This window comes from Oncorhynchus nerka, linkage group LG17 (assembly GCF_034236695.1).
Source record: "Oncorhynchus nerka isolate Pitt River linkage group LG17, Oner_Uvic_2.0, whole genome shotgun sequence".
NCBI lineage: Eukaryota > Metazoa > Chordata > Actinopteri > Salmoniformes > Salmonidae > Oncorhynchus > Oncorhynchus nerka.
The window spans coordinates 30,577,960-30,601,234 of NC_088412.1; the positions used below are offsets into that span (position 1 = coordinate 30,577,960).

At 41.3% G+C, this 23,275-nt stretch overlaps 1 protein-coding gene across 1 annotated transcript; it reads left to right on the top strand.

Annotated features, from left to right (window-relative positions):
* Positions 1-3,981: 3,981 nt before the first annotated feature.
* LOC115145055 (cytochrome P450 2J2-like) lies at positions 3,982-22,025 on the top strand. Its single transcript, XM_029686285.2, has 9 exons — positions 3,982-4,337; positions 4,595-4,757; positions 18,855-19,004; positions 19,337-19,497; positions 19,746-19,922; positions 20,075-20,216; positions 20,291-20,478; positions 20,742-20,883; positions 21,444-22,025. Exons 1-9 carry the CDS (start codon positions 4,155-4,157, stop codon positions 21,617-21,619), a joined length of 1,482 nt encoding a protein of 493 aa, XP_029542145.1. The 5' UTR covers positions 3,982-4,154; the 3' UTR covers positions 21,620-22,025.
* The last annotated feature ends 1,250 nt before the right edge of the window (positions 22,026-23,275 follow it).

The following is a 23,275-nucleotide window of genomic DNA, read 5'->3' on the forward strand; positions in this document are numbered from 1 at the left end:
TGCAGAAAATGAATGCAATGTTTACCATATCAAAACTAATATATAATTATTGAATTTGAAAATGGAGTTAATTTAAAAAAAATGTTTTTACTGAATACAATATTCATTTGATTCCGTTTCAAATCATGAAATTGAAGTTCAATTTGTAAATTCAATGATAATATCTTAATATAAATTCAAAATTATGGAATTCATATACAATTTCTGTTGGCAATGAAATTGCTCCATACATTTTAACCTAATGACAATAAGGGGGTGAAGAGGCAATCATGTGATGCATGAGTCATTTATTTAATAATTAACCAAAATATACAGCTGTCTAGCTTTCCTTTCTATAAAGAAAAGAGCGCTTGACTCTGAGGACATTTATACAGACAGAGGTGGGAGGTTGGGTAAGCCACTTACTACTGCAGATTTACTAAATGTTTTCCAGTCCAATTATAGATTATCTCAATATATGTACTGTACACATACAGTGTTTCCTTGCTTTTTACACCCTTGAACGGGGTATTGATTTCCCTGTCATATTATATATTAACCTAAATATATACTGACAAAAGCACACATAACACTATAGTAGAGGTCGTGGAGGAACCTGCAATTTTCTTGGGGAGTACGACTGTGAGAAGGTCAGTTCTGGTAAAGGAAATTCTACTCCAAAATGAATAAAAATCAAATGGTCCATATTATAAGGCAGGTGTGCTATTTAGCAATAAGCATTATCACCTGATCAAATCACATTTTATTACAGTGAAATGCTTACTTACAAGCCCTTAACCAACAATGCAGTTTTAAGAAAAATAAGTGTGAAGAAAGTATTTACTAAATAAACTGAAGTATAAAAGAAGAAAAAAGAAGAAGAAAAATAACAACTAATTAAAGAGCAACAATAAAATAACAGTAACGAGGTTACATACAGGGAGGGGGTAACGGTACAGAGTCAATGTGTGGGGGGAGGCACAGGTTAGTCGAGGTAATTGAGACTATGCATATATAATAAACAGAGTAGCAGCAGTGTAAAAATGGGTGGGTCAATTACAAATAGTCCGGGTAGCCATTTGGTTAGCTGTTCAAGAGTATTATGGCTTGGTGGTAGAAGCACTTAAGAAGCCTTTTGGACCTAGACTTGGCACTCCATTACCACTTGCTGTGCGGTAGCAGAGAGAACAGTATGACTAGGGTGGCTAGAGTCATTGCCAATATTTAGGGCCTTCCTCTGACACTGCCTGGTATAGAGGTCCTAGATGGCAGGAAGCTTGGCCCCAGTGATGTACTGGGCCGTACGCACTACCCTCTGTAGTGCCTGAGGACCCATGACAAATCTTTTCAGTCTCCTGAGGGGGAATAGGTGTTGTCGTGCCCTCTTCACGACTGTCATGGTGTGTTTGGATCATGATAGTTAGTTGGTGATGTGGACAACAAGGAACGAGAAGCTCTCAACCTGCTCCACTATAACCCCGTCGATGAGAATGGGGGTGTGCTCGGCCCTCCTTTTCCTGTAGTCCATGATCGTCTCCTTTGTCTTGATCACGTTGAGGGAGAGGTTATAATCCTGGCACCACACCGCCAGGTCTCTGACCTCCTCCGTATAGGCTGTCAGCAGACACTTTTATTCAGAGCAACTTACAGTCAATGCATTCAACTAAGGTACAGTTGAAGTCGGAAGTTTACATACACCTTAGCCAAATACATTAAACTCATGTTTTCACCATTCCTGACATCCTAGTAAAAATTCCCTGTCTTAGGTCAGTTAGGATCACCAATTCATTTTAAGAATGTGAAATGTCAGAATAATAGTAGAGAGAATGATTTATTTCAGCTTTTATTTATTTCATCACATTCCCAGTGGGTCAGAAGTTTACATACACTCAATTAGTATTTGGTAGCATTGCCTTTAAATTGTTTAACTTAGGTCAAACGTTTCGGGTAGCCTTCCACAAGCGTCCCATAATAAGTTGATTGAATTTTGGCCCATTCCTCCTGACAGAGCTGGTGTAACTGAGTCAGGTTTGTAGGCCTCCTTGCTCCCACACGCTTTTTCAGTTCTGACCACAAATTTTCTATGGGATTGAGGACAGGGCTTTGTCATGGCCACTCCAATACCTTGACTTTGTTGTACTTACGCCATTTTGCCACAACGTTGGAAGTATGCTTGACGTCATTGTTCATTTGGAAGACCCATTTGCGACCAAGCTTGAACTTCCTGACTGATGTCTTGAGATGTTGCTTCAATATATCCCCTTAATTTCCCTCCCTCATGATGCCAGTCCCTCCTGCAGCAAAGCACCCCCACATCATAATGCTGCCACCCCCGTGCTTCAAGGTTGGGATGGTGTTCTTCAGCTTGCAAGCCTCCACCTTTTTTCTCCTTTTTGTTTCATCAGACCAGAGGACATTTCTCCATAAAGTACAATCTTTGTCCCCATGTGCAGTTGCAAACCGTAGTCTGGCTTTTTTATGGCGGTTTTGGAGCAGTGGCTTCTTCCTTGCTGAGCGACCTTTCAGGTTATGTCGATATTGGACTCGTTTTACTGTGGATATAGATACTTTTGTACCTATTTCCTCCAGCATCTTCACAAGGTCCTTTGCTGTTGTTCTGGGATTGATTTGCACTTTTCGCCCCAAAGTATGTTCATCTCTAGGAGACAGAACGGTATTGTAAGGGTTTTCCTCCTCCTCTTCGTCTGAGGAGGAGAAGCGAGAAGGATCGGAGGACCAATGCGCAGCGTGGTAAATGTCCATGGTTGTTTATTTAAGAAAACGTAAACTGAACACTATGAATACAAAAACAATAAACGTGAAACGAACGAAAACCGAAACAGTACCGTGTGGTGAAAAACACAGATACGGAAACAAACACCCACAAACAAACAGTGAAACCCAGGCTACCTAAGTATGATTCTCAATCAGAGACAACTAACGACACCTGCCTCTGATTGAGAACCATACTAGGCCGAAACATAGAAATCCCCAAATCATAGAAAAACAAACATAGACTGCCCACCCCAACTCACGCCCTGACCATACTAAATAACGAAAAACCAAAGGAAATAAAGGTCAGAACGTGACAGGTATGACGACTGCGTGGTCCCATGGTGTTTATACTATTGTTTCTACAGGTGTTTATACTATTGTTTGTACAGATGAACGGGGTACCTTCAGGCGTTTGGAAATTGCTCCCAAGGATGAACCAGACTTGTGGAGGTCTACAATTGTTTTCTGAGGTCTTAGCTGATTTCTTTTGATTTTCCCATGATGTCAAGCAAAGAGACACTGAAGGTATGCCTTGAAATACATCCACAGGTACACCTGCAATTTACTCAAATGATGTCAAATAGTCTATCAGAAGCTTCTAAAGCCATGACATAATTTTCTGGAATTTTCCAAGCTGTTTAAAGGCACAGTCAACTTAGTGTATGTAAACATCTGACCCACTAGAATTGTGACACAGTGAATTATAAGTGAAATAATCTGTCTGTAAATAATTGTTGGAAAAATTACTTGTGTCATGCAGAAAGTAGATGTCCTAACCGACTTGCCAAAACCAATAGTTTGTTAACAAGAAATTTGTGGAGTGGTTGAAAAACAAGTTTTAATGACTCCAACCTAAGTGTATGTAAACTTCCGACTTCAACTGTATATAAACACCAACATTCCACAGTAATACCAAAAACAAATAAATGTTACTGAGAATGTTATTGTAGTTAAACTTGTCTGTTGGTTTATTCTTTAGATAGCCTTCTTGTAACAAGATCACTGCTAGTTTTACAGCTTCTGAAAACATTTACAAAAGTGCATGTTAGGGAGAAAGTTCGTGCTCCCTCTCCTGCGTGTCTGGTATTCCTTTGTTTTTCTCATAAACTCTGAAAGGTTCCCCATTACAGAATAACACTACTCCTGAGACCACAAGTTAAAATGGTCGAGCAGCCTCGTTTTCCTCCTTGTCACTGACTCTTATAGTTACTAATGCCAAGGATAGGCTTGGTAGTGGAGATGCTGCTAAGAGAAAGAGAGACAGAAAGAGGAGGGCTTAAGAGAGAGAAAGACAGAAACGGAGAGCAAGAGAGAGGCTACTGAGAGAGAAAGACGGAGAGAGAGTATCACAGAGAGCATTTCAACCTGTTTTAGAGTCTGCAAAAACAGCTGTTCTCACCATGATTCTGCTGGCTGCATTGGACTGTTTCGATGTGAAGGGCTGGCTGGTGTTTATCTTTGTGTTTCTCTTGGTGGTGGACATCGTCAGAAACAGAACTCCAACTAACTTCCCCCCCGGACCCTGGTCTTTTCCTTTCCTGGGTAATATCTTCACAGGGCTCGACTTCAAGACCATTGACAAGGTCAGAAAAATACTCATATAATCATTGCTAATATTAATCAGAAATATTTGATTACTAATGACGTATGTTACCAATACTATATCTTTACTAGTGCAGTGAAATAATTGACACAGATTTGACTTGCATGTGGCGTGTTTTTACACAGGGCACCATTGAAAAATAACTGTGGTCTCAATTGGGATTCTCTAAATAAAGGTTAAATATTTTATAAAAATGTAATAAATGTGTCACAACCATTCCTTCCTTCCCTGCTGTAGATGGCTGAGGACTATGGTCCAGTGTTCAGCCTGCGTCGAGGCAGTGAAAGGGTAGTGTTTATCTCAGGGTATAAGATGGTGAAGGAAGCTCTGGTCAACCAACTGGACAGTTTCTATGACCGGCCCATTGTCCCTCTGTTTCATGTCACCTTCAAAGGCATTGGTGAGTGAGTGGCACACTATTCCCTACATAGTGCATCACTTCTGACCAGGCCAGGCTCCAGTGAGAAAGGCTGTGAGCACTAGAATGTACTCCTGTTGCTTTTTTGGAAAGGATAAACATGTTAGATATGAAAATTCTGCATTATGTACATTACCAGTCAAAAGTTTGATCTACTCATTCAAGGTTTAAAAAAAAAAAAAATTGTACAACTATTTTCTACATTGTATAATAATAGTGAACACATCAAACTATGAAATAACACATATGGAATCATGTAGTAACCAGAAAAGTGTTCATCAAAATATGTTTTAGATTCTTCAAAGTAGTCACCCTTTGACTTGATGAAAGCTTTTCACACTCTTGGCATTCTCTCAACCAGCTTCATGAGTAATGCTTTTTCAACAGTCTTGAAGGAGTTCCCACATATGGACTTGTTGGCTGCTTTTCCTTCGCTCTACGGTCCAACAGTTATACTGTTAGCATTGAGGTGGTGTGCCCTAGTAGGCAGACCACTGTGTGCAGCTCACCCTGCACTATCAGCTCCAATATAAATAACATGAGCAAGTCCACTTCTGATAAGCTTCCCAGTAAAGCATTAAAAACAATCAAGCAAACCAGAAAAGTGCTCAAAATAACCCATGTTAACATGTGCGGCCTGAGAAACAAGGTCCCTGAAGTATATAACTTGCTTGTAACAGATGACATTCATATTCTGATCTCTGAAACTTACTTAGATAATACCTTTGGTGATACAGTGGTAGCAACGCATAGTTATAACGTCTACCGAAAAGACAGACATGCCAACGGGGGTGGTGTTGCGGTCTATATTCAGAACCACATTCCTGTATAGCTTAGAGAGGAACTCATGTTAAAAACTGTTGAAGTAATATGGCTACAGGTTCATCTGCCTCACCTTAAGCCTATTCTTGTGGGAAGCTGCTATAGACCGCCAAGTGCCAACAGTCAGTAACTGGTGTGGTGGTTCATTTCTTTACTATCAAATGAGGAGAGACAAACTTATCACACAAGTCAGAGTTAAACTTCAACTAAATCTTTAATAGTGAGAGTTTGCAATAGCAATGGCTGGTCAACCCATCACCGTCTCTGATGATCCGTGGAGAGCAACGAGACAAAAGTACAAAGGTCTTTTCTAGCCAAGATACACCCCTTTCAACCTACATGACGAACAACAGATAAATAGAATGGGTCACAAGGTTAAGATCTGTATGAAAGATACCTATAATACATAGCAGACAGTATCTGCTGTGTCAACCGTTTTCATTGTATAGACCAGTGTCTGGCCCTCCGACTCCAAACTGGAACCATCTCTCCCTGGTACGGTATAAACAGAAAACATTAACCCATGCTCTGGAATGCGCTTTAGGTTTAATCACCCAAACGACATGGTAAATCTCCTGTCAGTGTTATCTCCCAGAGGCCCATCCTCAGTAGAACACACACAATAGTTAAGAATACTCTATTCTGTTAAATAAACAACCATTTGATGCAATAAAAGTATTAGAACATAATCTTGCACTTTTGCCACCATATTGGATAATATGTGTGAAATGCTTGATAATGTAAATGATATCAACAGAGCTATATTTTCTGGGGGATTTAAATATTGACTGACTCTCATCAAGCTTCCCACTCAATTAAAAAAAAACTGTAACCAGTGGCTGCAACTTGGTTCAGGTTGTCAGTCAACCTACCAGAGTATTTACAAACAGCACAGGAATGAAATCATCAACATGTATTGATCACATCTTTACTAATGATGCAGAAATTTGCTTTAAAGCAGTATCCAAATCCATAGGATGTAGTGATCACAATATAGTAGTCATATCTAGGAAAACCAAAGTTCCAAAGGCTGGGCCTAATATAGTGTATAAGAGGTCATACAATACGTTTTGTAGGGATTCGTATGTTGATGATGTAAAGAATATTTGCTGGTCTGTGGGGTGTAATGAGGGCAACTAGATGCTAAACTTGACACATTTATGAAATTGCTCATTCCCGTTACTATTAAGCACGCGCCCATTAAGAAAATTACTGTAAAACCTGTTAAATCCCCTTGGATTGATGAGGAATTGAAAAATTGTATGGTTTGGAGCAGTGGTTCCCAAACATTTTATAGTCCCGTACCCCTTCAAACATTCAACCTCCAGCTGCGTACCCCCTCTAGCACCAGGGTCAGCGCACTCTCAAATGTTGTTTTTTGCCATCATTGTAAGCCTGTCACACATACACTATAAGATACATTTTTAAACATAAGAAGGAGTGTGAGTTTTTGTCACAACCCGGCTTGTGGGAAGTGACAAAGAGCTCTTATAGGACCAGGGCACAAATAATAATGTAATAATAATCAATCATTTTGCTCTTTATTTAACCATCTTTACATATAAAACTGTATTTGTTTATGAAAAATTGTGAATAACTCACCACAGGTTAATGAGAAGGGTGTGCTTGAAAGGATGCACATAACTCTGCAATGTTGGGTTGTATTGGAGAGAATCTCAGTCTTAAATATTTTTCCACACACAGTCTGTGCCTGTATTTAGTTTTCATGCTAGTCAGGGCCGAGAATCCACTCTCACATAGGTACGTGGTGGCAAAGGGCATCAGTGTAACGGCGTTCTTCGTTTGTCGAAAGAGAGGACCGAAATGCAGCGTGGTGGTTACTCATGTCTTTAATGAAGAAAAACGGAACGATACATGAAATAACTTAGAAATACGAAAACAACAAACGGAACGTGAAACCTAATACAGCCTATCTGGTGAATACTACACAAAGACAGGAACAATCACCCACGAAATACAAAGTGAAACCCAGGCTACCTAAATACGGTTCCCCATCAGAGACAACAAGAATCACCTGACTCTGATTGAGAACCGCCTCAGGCAGCCAAGCCTATCTAGACACACCCCTAATCATTCACAATCCCAAATCCTATAAAACCCCAATACGAAACACAACACATAAACCCATGTCACACCCTGGCCTGACCAAATATATAACGAAAGCACAAAACACTATGACCAAGGCGTGACAATCAGTGTCTTAACAGCGTGATTTGCCAAGGCAGGATACTCTGAGCGCAGCCCAATCCAGAAATCTGGCAGTGGTTTCTGATTAAATAAAATTTTCACAGAACCGCTTGTTGCAATTTCGATTAGGCTCTCTTGTTCAGATATCGGTAAGTCGACTGGAGGCAGGGCATGAAAGATATAATGAATCCAGTTGTTTGTATAATTTGTTTCGGGAAAGTACTTGAGTAATTGCGCACCCAACTCACTCAGGTGCTTCGCTATATCACATTTGACATTGTCCGTAAGCTTGAGGTAATTTGCACACAAATGGAAAGACCTGTGTATTTCCTTGTTAATGCAGAAAGAGAAGTGCTCCAACTTCTTAATCATAGCCTCAATTTTGTTCCGCACATGGAATATAGTTGCGGAGAGTCCCTGTAATCCGAGATTCAGATCATTCAGGCGAGAAAAAACATCACCCAGATAGGCCAGTCGTGTGAGAAACTCATCATCATGCAAGCTGTCAGACAAGTGGAAATTATGGTCTTTAAAGAAAACTTTAAGCTCATCTCTCAATTTAAAAAAACATGTAAATACTTTTCCCCTTGATAACCAGCGCACTTCTGTGTGTTGTAAAAGCGTTACATGTCATATCATTGCATAGTGCAGAAAATAAACAAGAGTTCAGGGGCCCTGCTTTAACAAAATTAACCATTTTCACTGTGGTGTCCAAAATGTCTTTCAAGCTGTCAGGCATTCCTTTGGCAGCAAGAGCCTCTCGGTGGATGCTGCAGTGTACCCAAGTGACGTTGGGAGCAACTGCTTGCACAAGCGTTACCACTCCACTATGTCTCCCTGTCATGACTTTTGCGCCATCAGTACAGATACCAACACATCTTGACCACCAAAGTCCATTTGATGTCACAAAGCTGTCCAGTACTTTAAAAAATATACTCTCCTGTTGTCCTGGTTTCCAGAAGACGATGTCTTTCTTAATTGACCCCCCATAAAGGTAACAGGCATATACCAGGAGCTGTGCCAGGCCCACCACGTCTGTTGACTCATCCAGCTTTATTGCATAAGATTCACTGGCTTGTATGCGAAGCAGTAATTGTTTTAAAACATCTCCTGCCATGTCACTGATGCGTCGTGAAACAGTGTTGTTTGATGAAGGCATTGTCTGTGTAGTTTTTGGGGCTTTTCCTCCCAGCATTGTCCCAGCCATATCCGCGGCAGCAGGAAGAATTAAGCCCTCCACAATAGTTTGGGGCATGCATGTCCTAGCCATTCAGTTGCTCACCATATAAGATGCTTCTAGCCCCTTCTTATGAATGGTATCTGTTGCTTTTATACACGTCTTACTACTCAAAAGTCATCTTAATTCTTGCTCAAAAAACTCCTGTGGCTTATTTTTCAAATGGGCATGTTTTGTTTCTAAATGTCTGCGCAAGAGTGAGGGTTTCATCGAGTTGTGAGATAGTACTTTTGCACCTTTAACACACTGTGGCTGAGGAAAGCACTACTCCCAATATACAGTGGGGAGAACAAGTATTTGATACACTGCCGATTTTGCATGTTTTCCTACTTACAAAGCATGTAGAGGTCTGCAATTTTTAGCATGGGTACACTTCAACTGTGACAGATATAATCTAAAACAAAAATCCATAAAATCACAATGTATGATTTTGAAGAAACTAATTTGCATTTTCTTGCATGACATAAGTATTTGATCACCTACCAACCAGTAAGAATTCCGGCTCTCACAGACCTGTTAGTTTTTCTTTAAGAAGCCCTCCTGTTCTCCACTCATTACCTGTTTGAACTGCACCTGTTTGAACTCGTTACCTGTATAAAAGACACCTGTCCACACACTCAATCAAACAGACTCCAACCTCTCCACAATGGCCAAGACCAGAGAGCTGTGTAAGGACATCAGGGATAACATTGTAGACTTGCACAAGGCTGGGATGGGCTACAGGACAAATAGGCAAGCAGCTTGGTGAGAAGGCAACAACTGTTGGCGCAATTATTAGAAAATGGAAGAAGTTCAAGATGATGGTCAATCACCCTTGGTCTGAGGCTCCATGCAATATCTCACCTCGTGGGGCATCAATGATCATGAGGAAGGTGAGGGATCAGCCCAGAACTACACTGCAGGACCTGGTCAATGGCCTGAAGAGAGCTGGGACCACAGTCTCAAAGAAAACCATTAGTAACACACTACGCCGTCATGGATTAAAATCTGGCAGCGCACGCAAGGTCCCCCTGCTCAAGCCAGCGCATGTCCAGGCCCGTCTGAAGTTTGCCAATGACCATCTGGATGATCCAGAGGAATGGGAGGAAGTCATGTGGTCTGATGAGACAAAAATAGAGCTTTTTGGTCTAAACTCCACTCGCCGTGTTTGGAGGAAGAAGAAGGATGAGTACAACCCCAAGAACACCATCCCAACCGTGAAGCATGGAGGTGGAAACATCATTCTTTGGGGATGCTTTTCTGCAAAGGGGACAGGACGACTGCACCGTATTGAGGGGAGGATGGATGGCGCCATGTATTGCGAGATCTTGGCCAACAACCTCCTTCCCTCAGTAAGAGCATTGAAGATGGGTCGTGGCTGGGTCTTCCAGCATGACAACGACCCGAAACACACAGCCAGGGCAACTAAGGAGTGGCTCCGTAAGAAGCATCTCAAGGTCCTGGAGTGGCCTAGCCAGTCTCCAGACCTGAACCCAATAGAAAATCTTTGGAGGGAGCTGAAAGTCCGTATTGCCCAGCGACAGCCCCGAAACCTGAAGGATCTGGAGAAGGTCTGTATGGAGGAGTGGGCCAAAATCCCTGCTGCAGTGTGTGCAAAATTGGTCAAGAACTACAGGAAACATATGATCTCTGTAATTGCAAACAAAGGTTTCTGTACCAAATATTAAGTTCTGCTTTTCTGATGTATCAAATACTTATGTCATGCAATAAAATGCAAATTAATTACTTAAAAATCATACAATGTGATTTTCTGGATTTTTGTTTTAAATTCCGTCTGTCACAGTTGAAGTGTACCTATGATAAAAATTAAAGACCTCTACATGCTTTGTAAGTAGGAAAACCTGCAAAATCGGCAGTGTATCAAATACTTGTTCTCCCCACTGTAAGTGAACCCCAAATCAATGTAGTTCTCATCATATTTGCTCCTCTTCGCTGGTCCAACGTCCCTGTCTGTTGTTCAGTGCTTTTCCGGGTAAGGTGGCAGTAGCTCTTCAGCTGCATCAGATTCACAACTGTCAGTGTCCATGCTAGCTGGGCTAACAACAAATGTAGAATTACTGATGCTAGCTTTGCATGTGCTCGTGGAAGCAGAACAACTTGTGTCGTCGACAGGTGCAGGTGTAGTACTGCTGGTAGTAGCAGTACTACCAGTAGAACTGGTATGTGTCTCTATGGACGCAGGCCTTACTTTTTTTAACCATTTATTAATTTTCGATCAAACGGAATGAGCAGCAGCTACATTTGGCTACATACGGACAATTAGTGGAATTCCCGCGAGAGAGTAATGGTTAATGTGATTGGATGTTAATTATTTGACTAGGCTACCTGTACTTCACATTGTGTTGTTATTTCGCTGAACACTAGATGGTTTCATTTGATTTTTGGCAGTGAAATGAGGCTAATCAGGCAAGAAAAAAACCTCACCCAAATGTATAGCCCCGTTTGAAAATATAAATAGACTGTTTGAAAATGTGAAAATAAAAATCACATTTTTATTTGGCGTACCCCCGACGGCATTGTGCGTACCCTTGGGGGTACTCCAATTTGGGAATACCTGGTTTAGAGGGATGAGGCAAAAGGTATGGCAAATAAGACTGGCAGCCCAACTGATTGGCAAACATACTGCAAATTAAGAAATCATGTGACTAAACTGAATAAAAAGAAAAATAACCTATACTATGAAACAAAAATAAATGATATAAAGAATGATAGTAAAAAGCTTTGGAGCACCTTAAATGAAATGAAAGGCAAACTTGGCTCCATCATTCACGGAATCAGATGGCTCATTCATCACAAAACCCACTGATATTGCCAACTACTTTAATGACCTTTTCATTGGCAAGATAAGCAAACTTAGGTATAACATGCCAGCAACAAACGCTAACACTACACATCCAAGTATATCTGACCAAATTATGAAAGACAAGAATTGTACTTTTGAATTCCGTAAAGTCCGTTTGAAAGAGGTGAAAAAATTATTGTTGCCTATCAATAATGACAAGTCACCGGGGTCAATCTGGATGTAAAATTAATATTAATATTGCCACTCTTATTTGCCACATCTTCAATTTAAGCCTACTAGAAAGTGTGTGCCCTCAGGCCTGGAGGGAAGCTAGTCATTCCGCTACCTAAGAATAGTAAAGCCCCCTTTACTAGCTCAAATAACCAACCAATCAGCCTGTTACCAACCCTTAGTAAACTTCTGGAAAACAAATTGTTTGACCAGATGCAATGCTATTTCACAGTAAACAAATTGACAACAGAATTTCAGCACGCTTATAGGGAAGGACACTCAACAAGCACAGCACTTACACAAATGACTGAAGATTGTCTGAAAGAAATTGATGATAAAATTATTGTGGGGGCTGTCTTGCTAGACTTCAGTGCAGCTTTTGACATGATCGATTATAGTCTACTGCCTAAAAAATGTATGTTTTATGGCTTTACACCCCCTGTTATAATGTGGATAAATGGTTACTTGTCTAACAGAACACAGAGGGTGTTTTTTTTTTACTCTTTATTCAGTTTTACACACATAAGACAACACAAAACAATATAAATAATATACAACTACAAAAAAATTAAAAAGACTAGCTATAAAGATACCGTACTTTAGACAAGTTAAACACTCCAGGCAGAAGGCTACAAAGGTTAAAGTGCAATCTGTAGTACAGGGACAGAGTCACCATTGTTCCTGTAAACAGACAAGGGATATGGGTGGAGAAATGTAACCACTCACACTCACAGACAGTCATGGCCACAGACCAACCCTCCACTGGACCAAAAATAAAGTTTACAATGTTTTTTTTATGTAGGTGTAAACAAAATAAAAAACAGCGCAAAACAAGCTCACATTTTAGTCTCTGACAGGGCAAGATGAACAAGGCATCCACACCAAGAAATGCTCATCCAACCCTTACAGGGGTGTCAAATACAGAGTTCTTTTTGTTTTAATATGAATGCCATAGGTGTAAATTCTTCTTCTAAACAGTCATGGGAGTCGGTATCAATTGAAGGCATATTCAGACCATTAAATAATCAATCAGCAAAGGGTATTGAGGAGATTCAGAGGTGTATAGCTCAGAGTAAAATTGTTTGAATTGATCATTTATTGATTTATGTATAACTGTGGTAGTACCTCACAGGGTTCTTATTGGTGGAATTAAAAGTGAGGCCTCAGATTTACAGTTATGATGTGCAAGGAGTTTACTGGCTTTGTCACCTTATTCATACACTCTGTATCGAGCTCGTTAGATTAATTGTTCACCTTGTCTGGTAGAAAGCTCATCAAATTCAGATTGGAGTACCTGGCATTCTTTATGTACAGTTGAAGTTGGAAGTTTGCATGCACTTAGTTTGGAGTCATTAAAACTCGTTTTTCAACCACTCCACAAATTTCTTGTTAACAAACTATAGTTTTGGCAAGTCGGTTAGGACATCTACTTTGTGCATGACACAAGTAATTTTTCCAACAATTGTTTACAGGCAGAGAATTTCACTTATAATTCACTGTATCACAATTCCAGTGGGTCAGAAGTTTACATACACTAAGTTGACTGTGCCTTTAAACAGCTTGGAAAATTCCCGAAAATGATGTCATGGCTTTAAAAGCTTCTGATATGCTATTTGACATCATTTGAGTCAATTAGAGGTGTACCTGTGGATGTATTTCAAGGCCTACCTTCAAACTCAGTACGTCTTTGCTTGACATCATGGGAAAATCAAAAGAAATCAGCCAAGACCTCAGAAGAAAAATTGTAGACCTCCACAAGTCTGGTTCATCCTTGGCAGCAATTTCCAAATGCCTGAAGGTACCATCTGTATAAACAATAGTACGCAAGTATAAACACCATGGGACCACGAAGCTGTCACACAGCTTAGGAAGGAGACGTGTTCTGTCTCCTAGAGATGAACGTACTTTGGTGCGAAAAGTGCAAATCAATCCCAGAACAACAGCAAAGGACCTTGTGAAGATGCTGGAGGAAACGAGTACAAAAGTATCTATATCCACAGTAAAACTGAGTCCTATATCGACATAACCTGAAAGGCCGCTCAGCAAGGAAGAAGCCACTGCTCCAAAACCACCATAAAAAAGACAGACTACAGTTTGCAACTGCACATGAGGACAAAGATTGTACTTTTTGGAGAAATGTCCTCTGGTCTGATGAAACAAAAATAAAACTGTTTGGCCATAATGACCATTGTTATGTTTGGAGGAAAAAGGGGCAGGCCTGCAAGCCGAAGAACACCATCCCAACCGTGAAGCACGGGGGTGGCAGCGCTTTGCTGCAGGAGGGACTGGTGCACTTCACACAATAGATGACATCATGAGGGAGGAAAATTATGTGGATATATTGAAGCAACATCTCAAGACATCAGTCAAGGTAAAGCTTGGTCGCAGATGGGTCTTCCAAATGGACAATGACTTCAAGCATACTTCCAAAGTTGTGGCAAAATGGCTTAAGGACAACAAAGTCAAGGTGTTGGAGTGGCCATCACAAAGCACTGACCTCAATCCCATAGAAAATTTGTGGTCAGAACTGAAAAAGCGTGTGCGATCAAGGAGGCCTACGAACCTGACTCAGTTACACCAGCACTGTCAGGAGGAATGGGCCCAAATTCATCCAACTTATTGTGGGAAGCTTGTGGAAGGCTACCCGAAACGTTTGACCCAAGTTAAACCATTTAAAGACAATGCTACCAAATACTAATTGAGTGTATGTAAACGTCTGACCACTGGGAATGTGATGAAATAAATAAAAGCTGAAATAAATCATTCTACTATTATTCTGACATTTCACATTCTTAAAATGAAGTGGTGATCCTAACTGACCTAAGACAGGGCATTTTTACTATGATTAAATGTCATGAATTGTGAAAAACTGAGTTTAAATGTATTTGACTAAGGTGTATGTAAACTTCTGACTTCAAGTGTAGATCAGAGGAAGGATCTGTAGCATACTTCTCTTCCAATGTAGCTATGGCTTCACCCAGGTCTCAACGCTGCTGAGAGCGACCTTTGATTTGGTTGGCTGTATAAGAAATTATTTGGCCACCTAGGCATGCTTTGAGAGACTCCCACGTGGAAGAGCAGGACATACCTGGCATTGAATTAATTTCTAGGAATAAGGTGATTTCAGAAGAAATTAAATTGACAAACTCCTTACCTGAGAGTAAAATGGGGTTAAAACGCCATTGATAACACAGGAGGTTGCTGGGGACAAGGTCAAGCACTAATGGTGAATGGTCAGAAATAAATAAAATCCAATATTATTTGTCACATACACATGGTTAGCAGATGTTAATGCGAGTGTAGCGAAATGCTTGTGCTTCTAGTTCCGACAATGCAGTAATAACCAACAAGTAATCTAGCTAACAATTCCAAAACTACTACCATATAGACACAAGTGTAAGGGGATAAAGAATATGTACATAAAGATATATGAATGAGTGATGGTACAGAGCAGCATGGGCAAGATATTTAGTGCAGTATATACATATGAGATGAGTATGTAAACAAAGTGGCATAGTTAAAGTGGCTAGTGATACATGTATTACATAAAGATGCAGTAGATGATATAGAGTACAGTATATACATATACATATGAGATGAATAATGTAGGGTATGTATACATTATATTAGGTAGCATTGTTTAAAGTGGCTAGTGATATATTTGACATCATTTCCCATCCATTCCCATTATTAAAGTGGCTGGAGTTGAGTCAGTGTGTTGGCAGCAGCCACTCAATGTTAGTGGTGGCTGTTTAACAGTCTGATGGCCTTGAGATAGAAGCTGTTTTTCAGTCTCTCGGTCCCAGCTTTGATGCACCTGTACTGACCTCGCCTTCTGGATGATAGCGGGGTGAACAGGCAGTGGCTCAGGAGGTTGTTGATAACAATACTCTCATAAGTACTCCTCCGAAGGTTAGGCAGAAGCTACAAAGGGAGTAGATGTATCAACTAAAATGGCAGTACCTCTCGATTTACTATGAAAGTTAGAGTGGAACAGTTGACCAACCCAGTCCCTACGCATCCTAAAGTGCTCACCAGTCCTCAAGTGAGTCTCTAGTAGAAATGGAAAATTTGCATTCAAACCCTTTACGTGTGTCAGCACCCTCTTACGCTTCACAGGGTTGTTAGCCCCTTTGATGTTCCACGAAATGTACTTGAACGTATTAATTTGGCCAACCTGGGCACTCACCATTATACAACCCTGTCATTAGAGCATAGTGTGGAAAAGCAATGAATGCCCAAAAACCCCAGTATAACTTGTCTCCGAGTAATAATGTACCGTGTAAAATATTTGGGAAAAGTACATGAAAAAAACTAAAAAGAAGACAGAATGACAACATTAGAACTGACCAATTCCCCCCAACCACCTCCCCACATCCCAGACAATACCTCCCCAAACAAGGTAGAAGCCTAAATAGGATATGTTCTCTTCACACAGTATGTCTGTGAGAGTGCGGTGTTAAACCCAAACCCACAGTCCTGCTCTTTAAAGTCGCGTTTTGTGTTAGTGGATCAAGCAGCAAAAAGAGAGAAAAAATAAATTGTGAATCCCGTCTGCAATTGAAGTTAGAAAAGCACCACTTGTAGATGGATATAATTATATTCCCAGTCTTATAACAGGCATTGAGAGAGAAAATAAATTAAATGTATCAAGGCTCTCAACCAAAAACCTAATTTGATGTAAGCAAATTGTAGTAAGATGACAAAATATATATATATATATAAATAATATAAGACAACTTTACAGCCAGGACCAAAAAAAACGACGCATGTGCAACGTTGAAAGTTTGCTGGGCATAAATGACGTTCAAAACCTTTGACATTGAAGTGAAGACCCACCAAAACGTGTAGCCTCGGAACATTTACTGTTTACTGGGTTAGTACAAACAGATGCAGTAAACAAATAACCAAAGATATTTTGAGTCACTGAGACACTATGTAAACAAACTGAATAGGTGAATTAGACAGCATGGAAACAAAGGAGTTAAATAAACCCTTAATACAATGAAATTAAAATGCTTGTAAGGCAAGCACACTAGATGATCAAAATATTAGTTCACATCAAATAAGCCAAATTAGTACGTTATAACTCAACATAGTTGTACCGGTGGGCTACTTACTTACTATCCACAGTTCACAAGTCCAGAACAGACTGGAAGGCGCACAGTACTACATAGAGACATGACTACATGGAGCTCTATTCCACATCAGGTAACTGATGTAAGCAGTAGAATCAGATTTTTTTTAAACAGGGAAAAATACAATTTATGGAACAATGGGAACTGTGAAGAGACACAGAAAGGTACAGACATATGCATACATTGTGATATTGTTGTATGGTGGTATTAAACATTTTGTATTGTAGATATGTAGTGGTGTAATAATGTTATATGATGTCCTGTTTTATCTTTTGTTTTATATGTAATGTAGGTGCTTTAATATGTTTGTACCCCAGGAAGAGTAGCTGCTGCCTTGGCAACTCATCCCAAACCATCTCAATTGGGTTGAGGTTGGGTGATTGTGGAGGCCAGGTCATCTGATGGAGCACCATCACTCTTGTTCTTGGTCAAATAGCCCTTACACAGCCTGGAAGTGTGTGTTGGGTCATTGTCCTGTTGAAAAACAAATGATAGTCCCATTAAGCACAAACCAGATGGGATGGCGTATCGCTGCAGAATGCTGTGGTAGCCATGCTGGTTAAGTGTGCCTTGAATTCTAAATAAATCACTGAGTGTCACCAGCAAAGCACCCCCACACCATCACACCTCCTCCTCTATGCTTCATGGTGGGAACCACACATACGGAGATCATCCGCTCACCTACTCTGTGTCTCACAAACACACGGCGGTTGAAACCAAAAATCTAACATTTAGACTCATCAGACCAAAGGACAGATTTCCACTGGTCTAATGTCCATTGCTTGTGTTTCTCGGCCCAAGCAAGTCTCTTATTCTTATTGGTGTCCTTTAGTAGTGGTTTCTTTGCAGCAATTTGACCATGAAGGCCTGACTGACACAATCTCCTCCGAGCGGTTGATGTTGAGATGTGTCTGTTTCTTGAGCTCTGTGAAGCATTTATTTGGGCTGCAATCTGAGGTGCAGTTAGCTCTAATAAACTTGACTGACCTTCTGATGTCTTAAAGTAATGATGGACTGTAATTTCTCTTTGCTTATTTATTTGAGCTGTTCTTGCCATAATATGGACTTGTTTTCCCCCCAAATAGTGCTATCTTCTGTATTCCACCTTTACCTTGTCACATCACAACTGATTGGCTCAAACGCATTAAGAAGGAAAGATATTCCACAAATGAACTTTTAACAAGGCACACCTGTTAATTGAAATGCATTCTCCAGGTGACTACCTCATGAAGCTGGTTGAGAGAATGCCAAAAGTGTGCAAAGCTGTCATCAAGGCAAAGGGTGGCTACTTTGAAGAATCTCAAATTAATAAAATATAACACTTTTTGGGTTACTACATGATTCCATATGTGTTATTTCATAGTTTCGATGTCACTATTATTCTACAATGTACAAAATAGTACAAATAAAGAAGAACCCTTAATGAGTATGTGTGTCTAAACATTTGACTGGTACTGTATATATTATCAATAATCCAAAGACGCTTGCCTACCTCGGTTCCTCTCCATCTGAAATAGCTGAAAAAGGATGCCTACCAGGAATTAACTTTCCACCTGCCCAATGCACCTATCACTGCAGATTGGGGAAAGGAGATGACATTTTAGACTATTGAGATCCGCCCAATACCTGGCTCTTAATCTCCACCTCTCCTCTGACCTCAGGTATCGCTCTAAGCAACGGTCTCATGTGGAAGAGCCAGAGAAAGTTTGCTCATACCCACCTGCGATACTTCGGAGAAGGGAAGAAGGGACTGGAGCACTACATCCAGCTGGAGAGTAACTTCCTGTGTGAGGCCTTCAGAGAGGAGCAGGGTATGTATACGGTACAGTATATGTAGGGTTAGGGTTACTGCTTTTTATTTGATAGAAATAACAACACTGCACTGTAGACATACACCCCGGACATGTACTGTACACATTCCTGTCATAACATTGTGAGAACACACTTGATACTTGCACACTCTATCAATATATCATGTCAACTGTGTCCCCTATAGAATAAGTGTAACCTTCATGTGCCTTTGGTCCACTTATACTTAACTTACTACTACTAATAATAATAATAATAATAAAGACACATGCAGGACAACAGTTGATGAGAGAATCCATCCAAGCTTTGCATAGCCAGTATGTGTTACTGTCAGGGGGAGGGTTCAACCCCCATTACATGCTGAACAACGCGGTGGGGAACATTATCTCTTCTGTGGTGTTCGGCCATCGCTTCGAGTACAGCGATGAAAACTTCCAGAAGCTCCTACGCTTGGACAACGAGGTTGTGATATTATCCGGCACTGCTCGGGCTCAGGTGGGTGTCAAGTTGTTGGCTGGTCAATGGTCTTAACTCCTTCAGATGGGATGTTAAACTTAGAGCCTAGCTCTCAGTGGTCAGAACTCATGTCCCTGTCCCTCGCAAAACTATTTTGGTGAATTACCTGAAAAAATCCTATCCTTTTATCATAACTATTATGCACATACAGTATAAACAGGAAAATAAACATAACTGTTCTCCTGTAGTTTGATCTGTATGTGTAACTCTGTCCCTCCCTGTCCCAGCTATATGATGCCTTCCCACACATCATGAAATACCTGCCTGGTCCCCACCAGACCATCCACTCCAACTACCAACAGATCACCGACTTCCTGCGGGCAGAGATAGAGAAGCATCAAGAGGATTGGGATCCAGAGGACCCCCGGGACTACATAGACACATACCTCACAGAGATTAACAAGGTATGGTACCAGAATAGTAGCCAACACTAAGACAAAGGTCAAAGACACACATCGCGTGAATGTAGCAAACCACTTCTACCAGACAGACAGACAAGTCATGTTTTGTATTATTTTGACACATTCCAATCCACCTTCTCCTTAAACATTCTCAGAGGAAGGAGGACCCTAAAGCTGGCTTCAACACAGAGACTCTGGTGGTGTGTACTCTGGACCTGATCGAGGCTGGGATGGAGTCCGCTGCCACCACCTTACGCTGGGCCCTGGTCTACATGATGAACTACCCAGAGATACAGGGTGAGTCAACTCTTCCACAGCACCACTGAGTTTGATTGATCAATTGATTGATCCCTTCTCCTTTATCCCTCCAGAGAAGGTCCAGGTTGAGATAGACAGAGTGATAGGACAGTCCCGCCAGCCCACCACGGCTGACAGACCCAACATGCCCTTCACTGACGCTGTCATCCATGAGACACAGAGGATAGGAAACGTTGTGCCGCTGGGTTTCCCCAAGATGGCCAGCAAAGACACGAAACTTGGGGGATATTTCATACCCAAGGTAAGATACCGCATTAACAGTCCTGAGACCCTCCATGTGTCAGGTGAATGATACTTGTCACTGAACTTTTGTGACATTCAGCTCTCAAGGCTAGTAGAATACAAACAATAGCTACCAAAATCCATGGATGATTTGTACAGTTAGTCATTAATGTACCAACTTAACCATATGGCTGCTACAACTGACAATAGGCTATAGTCCTGCTCTGCACATTGCTGGGCAGGTAGGCAGTCTGTGAGTTACAATATCTCTGTGCTATTCAGGGGACGGTTGTCAGCACCAACCTGTCTTCGGTGCTGTTTGACAAAGACGAGTGGGAAACTCCAAACACTTTCAACCCAGAGCACTTCCTGGATTCTGAAGGACAGTTCAGAAGGAGAGATGCCTTCCTGCCTTTCTCAGCAGGTGATACAACAGACTACCCGTACAACATGTATTGTTTGTTGCTCAGGTTATGATCTCTGTGGGTTGTGTTTTCATGTTTTTATTACAAACTTGTGTGATGAGTAACCTTGCCTGTGACCGGAAAACTTAACATTAAGATTAAGAGCTCTTTATGGGTCAATTGTACAGAAGGTCCAACTGAAATTTGACATCTGCTTTTATCAGAACTTGTCCGAAAGACACACGTATACAGGTTTTTGGAGAGGTGGGGGGCTTCCACACTGAGTGCCCAGGGAGCTGTTGTTTTGGGGGGTTAAGTGCATTGCTCAGGGTTACAACGGTAGGCAATAGCATCTAGGATTTGATACCAGCTACTCTCCTGTTGCCAGCTCACTTCCAGACAGACTTTGTTCAGTTGAACCCTCCGGTTGCTGGCTCGCCTCTCAAACCACTTGGATATCTGCCACTCCTGAGCTTTTGACAAATAATCCGGGTTCAAACCCAGTCAGTCACATATCTTTCTCCCTCAGGTAAGCGTGTGTGTCTCCTCAGATGAAATGTGTGTGTGTCTGTCTCTCCAGGTAAGCGTGCGTGTGTGGGGGAGCATCTGGCTCGTATGGAACTGTTCCTGTTCTTCTCCTCCTTGCTCCAGCGTTTCTCCTGGTCTCCGGTCCCTGGAGCCATGCCCAGTTTGGAGGGTGTCCTGGGGTTCACTCACTCCCCAGCAGAGTTCCTGGTCCGAGCCCTGCCACGGTGACCACCTCCTCACATTGACCATTTCCCCCTCACTCTGATCAAAACATAGAGCAACACATGATGTCTCCAAACTGGCTGGCTGGAAGAAGCAGGAAACAGCTGTGAGTGTTGCGATTCACTGGACAGGGAGAAGTAGACTACAGGATATAATTACTGTGTATTTTATTGATTCAGCTACAGGTAACTGCAATTTACGGAGCACTCAATACTGAACTAATAGCAATTTACTAACGCAGATTTACTGAAATTACACATTTTCCAGGTCCAATTATAGATTCTATCAATATACGTTCTGAACATAATGTTCTTGGTGTCTTCTTTAAAAAATTTACACTTTTGAACAGAATATTGATTTCCCTGTCATACAACTGTGTACTTTGTATCAAATAAAGATGTGCAAAGGTGAATGACTTAAGGTTGATTTGAAAGCTGTGACCTGTGTTTAGTTATGGTCAGTAGGGGAAAGTGGGGAAATCGGGCCAAAGGGTTAGTTGAACCATCCCATGTTTCTAGGAAACCATATACAAAATGAATCGTGTGACCAAATATTTACAGTGGCTTCAGAAAGTATTTACACCCCTTGACTTTTTCCACATTTTGTTGTGTTACAGCCTGAATTTAAAATATTTTGTGTTACTGATCTACACACAATACCCCATAATGTCAAAAGTGGAATTATGTTTTTAGAATGTTTTACAAATTTGCCAAGCCTAAATAAGTTCAGGAGTAAACATTTGCTTAACAAGTCACAAAATAAGTTGCATGGCCTCACTCTGTGTGCAATAGTAGTGTTTAACATGATTTGTTAATGACTACCCCATCTCTGTAACCCACACATACAGTTATGTAAGATCCTTCAGTGTAGCAGTGAATCTCAGACACGGGAGGTATGTGGCAGGGTCTACAGTCAATCACGGGCAACAAAATAAAAACCAGCCCCGTTGCGGACCACCATGTCTTGCTCCCAGACAAAGTAAACAACTTCTTTGCTCGCTTTGAGGACAATATAGTGCCACTGACCAGGCACGCTACCAAAACCTTCGGGCTCTCCTTCACTGCAGCCAATGTGAGTAAAACATTTAAACGTGTTAACCCTCGCAAGGCTGCAGGCCCAGACAACATCCTTAGCCGCATCCTCAGAGCATGCGCAGACCAGCTGGCTGGTGTGTTTACGGACATATTCAATCAATCCTTATCCCAGTCTGCTGTTCCCACATGCTTCAAGAGGGCCACCATTGTTCCTGTTCCCAAGAAAGCTAAGGTAACTGAGCTAAACGACTACCGCCCCGTAGCACTCACTTCCGTCATCATGAAGTGCTTTGAGAGACAAGTCAAGGACCATATCACCTCCACCCTACCTGACACTCTAGACCCACTCCAATTTGCTTACCGCCCCAATAGGTCCACAGACTACGCAATCACACTGCCCTAACCCATTTGGACAAGAGGAATACCTATGTAAGAATGCTGTTCATTGACTACAGCTCAGCATTTAACACCATAGTACCCTCCAAACTCGTCCTTAAGCTCGAGACCCTGGGTCTACACCCTGCCCTGTGTAACTGGGTCCTGGACTTCCTGACGGGCCGCCCCCAGGTGGTGAGGGTAGGTAACAACATCTCCACCCCAATGATCCTCAATACTGGGGCCCCACAAG